At 36.9% G+C, this 6,000-nt stretch overlaps 1 protein-coding gene across 8 annotated transcripts in view; it reads left to right on the top strand.

The window, feature by feature from the left end:
- The window catches only part of DIAPH2 (diaphanous related formin 2), a 148,413-nt gene that overhangs the window by 37,476 nt on the left and 104,937 nt on the right, over positions 1-6,000 (top strand). For 7 of the 8 annotated variants that reach the window (XM_042825412.1, XM_042825414.1, XM_042825413.1 and 4 more), the window contains 3 exons: positions 1,086-1,150; positions 1,705-1,809; positions 3,318-3,998. In XM_042825412.1, coding sequence (XP_042681346.1) covers positions 1,086-1,150; positions 1,705-1,809; positions 3,318-3,998 — 851 coding nt within the window. The remainder of the gene's footprint in view (positions 1-1,085; positions 1,151-1,704; positions 1,810-3,317; positions 3,999-6,000) is intronic. The other variant, XM_042825416.1, reaches the window with a different exon arrangement.

Below are 6,000 nucleotides of genomic sequence, written 5' to 3'. Positions count from 1 at the left end.
ACTGTTAATGGATTCCAAATTGTTATATGGTCAGTTCTAAGAATGTTTTCTAAGTAATTGAGGTTATTTAAGTTAAACCAGTCAGTTAGCATCTATGGTCACTCAATAGTTTATGTGACTTGAGAAAAAAGTAGCTGAATAAATACCATATAGTTCAAATAGCTTTTATTAGCATTTAAAAAAAAAGTTTTATGCCTTTCTTAAGGTTGGTGGTATAGGCCTTATTCTTGACATGGAATGGCATTATTTGACGTAAATGTATAATAAAAGGAAGTAGTTATTCTTTGAGAACGTGTTAATTTAAGAAAGTTTTCTTTTGTTATAGTAAAATGAACTGAGAAAAGATGTTGCAAGTGTTGACATGGGGGGGTAGACAGAGTAGAATTAGTTTCTAACAAGTATCATATCTACAAAAGTGCGACAGTGTATCTGTAATTTTATTCTATTATGACTAGGAACCTGACCATTTGAACTTACTCAAGATCATTCCACTGACCTACTAGTTTTAGGAATAAGTGGTTTGTATATCTGCTAATTCCTACTTGTAATTTAATTTGTCTATATTGCTTACAAAATGTTTGTTCTTTAGCCTCCATGAAAAGTCAGTAGACTGAAGAAATCTGTGCTGTACAATCAGACCAAATTGTCTTCAACTCTGAACTTTATTAAAATGAGAGTTTTGATTTTGTAATCTTAAAAGGATAGAATTCTGAATTGAAACCTCATAAGTAACTGTTTTTATGTACTAGTGCAAAAATCCTTTTTCATCACTCACTTAGGAGTAAGATTGAGCTGAAGGAGGAAGGCAAAAATGATTACATGTAAACTCAAATCTATAAAAGATGGAACAACTGTGTTTCATATTTAACTTCATTGGTCACAGACTTTTTTCTTCACCACTTCTATTATCAAAGATGTTTATCAAAATAATTCATCAAATGTTTGGACCTATCAGCCTAGTAATTTATTATGTTTTTTTCTCTTGATTTGGCATCATGAGGTTTTAAGGTAATTATGTGTAGGAAAGGACCACGGAATTATGATGTTTTATCTGACTTCTGTTTGGTGATTTATTTAACTTTCAGATGCAGCTGTAGACAAAACTAAAGTAGAAGAGAGTGAGAAAAAAGCAGCAGAATTTTCCAAGAAAGTAAGTACTGGTTGCCACTCTTATCAAGCTATGGGACAGATGCCTGATAAGAATACTGTAGGCTTGTTTTACAGGAGAATCTTAGTGGAAGCTGGGAAATAATGAATATAATAGGATGGCTGTTCTTCCATAGTTCAGAGTTCTGCAGGCCTTTCTGTGCAGTGCTCTGATTCTGACTTTCTCTGAAATCAAACGCAGAAGAATGCGATCAGCTGCAAATATTATTTGGTTGAATTCATCTACTGTACATAACTGATGGGGAAAAAATTTCTACTTGTTATTTAAGTATACATATAATATATATATATATATATAAAGTGTGTGTGAGAGGAGGGAATGTGACAGTCTAGTCTAGTGGCTGGTGTCCCTGCCCATGGTAGGGGTTTGGAACTAGATGACCCTTAATGTTCCTGCTAACTGCAGCCATGCTGTGATTCTGCGCTTTATAGCTCTTCATTTAGCACTCGCTTAGGACCTGAGGAAATTTATCTAAAGGCAGAGTGTTGGGGGAAAAAAAAAAAAATGGACAAACATCTCTGTGGTTAACTTCACAGTTTGACGAGGAGTTCACAGCTCGACAAGAGGCACAAGCAGTACTTCAGAAACGGGAGGAGAAAATCAAAGAACTTGAAGCAGAAATCAAACGATTACGAGCCCAGGTAATAAAACTGAGTTAAAATAAGTTGAAAACTATTTGTATGGAATTAAGAGTAAAATGCCTTAGAGAATATTGTCTCCATGGAATTTGAAATGTATGCTATAGTTGTATTTGTTTGTTTTTTACACTAGTATAAACTACTAAAGCTTTTTTGAAATAGTAGTATGTTCAACACATCTCCCTTACTGGGAAGAAATTTTCTTAGTTTGATTTTTTTTTTTTTTTTTTTTTTTTTTCCTCCAGGTAGTTGATAATGCTTAAACATCACTGCTACTATATGTTTTGCTGAAAGTGTTTCTTTCAGAAGGCTGTGATTGTTTTGCATGTGTAATATACATACTTTCAAGAATGGGCATGCAAGTGGAGTCTGAACACCCACTTTGTGGACTTCTGAAAGAATGATACAGTGGTTTTGTAAAATCTCATAGATAAATGTAACAGAAATGTAAGACCCCAGGGAAGGGACAGTGGTGCTGAATTTCAGCAAAGCTGATTTTTACTTGCATTCATTTTCTTTTTCTCACAAGCACCAAAAATGTATGTCCTGATTATCTATCCGGAATCACTTGTGATCACTTGTGAGGCAGAATGCAAGAGATGCTGTGTGTTATGCTGTCAACACATTTATTGATTGGCTCTTGTTTAATGAGTTGGCCTGTAGGAACCTGCCTTTGGTATTAGCAGTTACAATGGTTTGACAATTATGCCTCACTCAGTTATTTCCTACTCCTTGAGTCTTAGGCAAGGTCTGTTTATTGCCTTTTCTTCTTAAGAAAAACTGTCTTAATGACTGTAGTCTTCCTTCCTATTTGCATAATGGGAGGAATTTCATGTGTTATTTTATAACCTGTTTGCCGTCTTTTTCTGGTCAGGGTGCAGGTCTTCTGCTGCCATTATGTGTGGTGTAGCATTAAGAAAGCACAGGCTTTCTTATTTTAATGTAAACATGTAACACTGCTTTTAACAGATGAATTGCTGTTTGTTGTGTTCTTGATGATCAACAAAAGTCATTCTTGTTACCAGTGGTCTGTTATGCTTTTTATTGCTGTTTCCATACAAACTTATGTTCCTAATTCATATCCACTTAGTGTTTCTTACAGATCTCTGCATGAAAACCAAGAGGTTTTTGGACTAATCAGTTGTTAAACCAGCTGTGTTGTTGTTAACGCAGTTGAAATTACTGAGATATCTCAGCTCATTCATAATAATGGTGCAATTAACAGTCATATACCTTAACTTTCTAGTTAAGCTCCCTGTTTCCATTCTCAACTCATTTATAGAATAATGACATTGATTTTTAGGTGCACTCAGATTTATCTCTAACCATTACTTCCATTAAACTAGAAACAGTAAATAATTGTGTAGTGAAGGAGTATGAAAATTAAATTCCATGAATTCCATGTATTACATAAATTTTTTGTGACAAAGCATCAGCACAGTTAGTTCAAATTCATATTAAAAAACTCTTTTCCTCCTCAAATGAAAAAAAAATGCACTATTAAATTTCAGGGTCCTCCTCCAGCAATTGTGAATGTGCCACCTTCTACAGCATCTCTGCAACCTAGTGGAACAGTGCCGCCTCCTCTACCCAGTGGGATAGCTTCTCTGCCGCCACCACCACCACCACCACCACCGCCACCACAGCTTGGTGCGACTGTAATTCCTCCTCCGCCTCCGCTGCCTGGTGTGACCTCAACTTCTAGTGCATCTGTAATTCCTCCTCCGCCTCCACTGCCTGGTGTGATTACAATTCCTCCTCCGCCTCCACTGCCTGGTGCAACTCCAGCTTTTGGTGCGATTACAATTCCTCCTCCGCCTCCGCTGCCTGGTGCAACTCCAGCTTCTGGTGCGATTACAATTCCTCCTCCGCCTCCGCTGCCTGGTGTGATTGCAACTCCTGCTACAAATGCAATTCCTCCGCCGCCTCCACTGCCTGGTGGTGGAGCAGCAGTGCCGCCGCCACCGCCTCCACTGCCTGGTGGTGGAGCAGCAGTGCTGCCGCCACCGCCTCCACTGCCTGGTGGTGGAGCAGGGCCTCCACCTCCACCACCTGGTGGGCCTCCAATGGCACCATTTCTTGGTAGTTATCCGTTTGCTCCCGTTCCTGTGATGCCGGCATTACCACATGGAATGAAAGAGAAGAAAAAATATAATGTGGAAGTATCTATGAAGAGAATCAACTGGTCCAAGGTATTATTATGTTTGTTTTTCTCCTGTTGATTAAAAAGTGACATTTGAGGTAGGAGGTAATGTGTTAGGGTTTATACTAGATCGTTGGTAGTACTCATGATGTCTGGGGAATTCTCTTCATCCTTTATCCAAAATACTTACTAAGCACTCATGATACAGTTGATTTTGATTTGATTAAGGGACACCTTGCATTATGAGGAAAATTTCCAAGAATTTAATCCTGCCAAGGGCCCACAACATCTTGTATTCAGAGAATACAGGTAGCTATCAGATGTGAAAATATTTGAGTAATACTCTGTCAATTAAGTTCTGCGTGTCTTCAGACATAACTGATAATTGCCTTTTTGGCACAACCACTTCAGAAATTAAAATGTCTTGTTTAAAGCAGTTTTATCAAATAGTCATTTAGTGTGTACTTAATCATGTTAAAACTACTTTCAACACGTTGAGCTTGTTGAAGTGTTATATATATAGGATATATAGGATATAGGAATTTTGGAGTTGACAGCTGAGTGGAAAACTGTTGGGAAGACTATTGCTTATGAACCTTGACAATCTGGCAGTTGACGGAAGAGTCCCGAGTTAAGGGATGACTACAGCTTTGTTTGCATGATTAAAGCAGATATGGCTGAGTCATGAGAAAAAAATGGTGCAGTCGGAAGTGAATTCAGAGAATTTATTGAGTCACTTGGAATAAAATGCAGTAAAACTTGGTAGGAATGTATATATGGAATTTTGGAGGATAGTACAAAGCAGAGTTCTGAATTTATTTTTGTACACTAGGGGATAGGTAATGTGTGGGATCTTTAAGTTGTATTTTATATGTACAACAAGTTATTTTACCTTTTGCTTGAAATTGTAAGTGGATCAGGCTTTCAGAGCCAGTAACATGAAGTTTGATGTTGTTTCAACTTGACTGTGATTTGGTTACGCTTTCTAGGAGCATGCTATTTTAAAAAAAAAAAAAGTCTGAGTGAAACTGCTGTGCTGGCAATCTATTGTGGGTTTGTTTTCTACATCCTTTTAAAAGCCTTGCATGAAATGTAAGAATATGACTTTCCCCCCCCCCGAAAGAGTGAGAAGACACTGGAGAAAGAATTGCTCCTAGTGAAAATATTTATACTTGCCATGTTAATGAATGTACAGACTTAAACTACTAAAACATTCTGCTAGGGACAGATGCCTTGATACAAAGTAATGTTTTGAGATCAGTTCTCTGAATAAATACAGTAATAAACTATAAATGACAGCATCTAATTAGGAAATTAAGCAGTATTTTGTTCTCATTCTTTTGTTCGTGTGATATTCTTGTTTTAAAAGTTTTAAAGGATTATTTTATTTTCATTGTGTTTCCTGTCAATGGTAGTTATACTACAAAACCCATCTGAACAGTATTTTTCGTATATTTGTTTTTAAATAAATACCTTTTTTTCTGAGAAAGGTAGATGCTCACACTTAATGCAGAGCTTATCAGAACATAATAAACGTGTTGTTGTAGACACTGGGGGCTTTTGTATTCAGTAGTTCTGTGTTTTCTGTCACTTTTGTCTAAATTATTTTAAATAAACTATCTAAATTATTACTTTATTTAGCAGCATGCAGTTTTAATATTAAACTTGTAAATTATTGCTCTATTAGAGCTCTGAAGCTGATGTCCCTCCCAGTTTATTTTGAGTTTTTTTAATGAACTATTTCTTGGCAGAACTTTCTGTTCAATGATGGACAGATCAGTAACCCAGGAAACTAATTTTATTGACACAGTTCTTTTTCAGAAGTTGCACCTTGCAATCCATGTAAAGATTATTGCTTTACATGAGAGGTTTCAGATAATGCATGCTAGACTTAGGGGACTTGTGCAATGACAGGTGAATATTTTTTATGCTTTGGCCATGTTCTCACAGACCTGTCCTCGTGATACGGAATTACAGAATCACAGAATTGTAGGGGCTGGAAGGGACCGCTAGAGATCTTGGAGTCCAATTCTCCTGCCAAGGCAGGTTCC

The sequence above is a fragment of the Centrocercus urophasianus genome, unplaced genomic scaffold (genome assembly GCF_019232065.1).
Source record: "Centrocercus urophasianus isolate 14NV4802_14NV808 unplaced genomic scaffold, USGS_Curo_1.0 seq_24, whole genome shotgun sequence".
Taxonomy (NCBI): Eukaryota; Metazoa; Chordata; class Aves; order Galliformes; family Phasianidae; genus Centrocercus; species Centrocercus urophasianus.
Note: the sequence above shows the minus strand (reverse complement) of the source record. Positions and strands in the feature narration are given on the sequence as shown.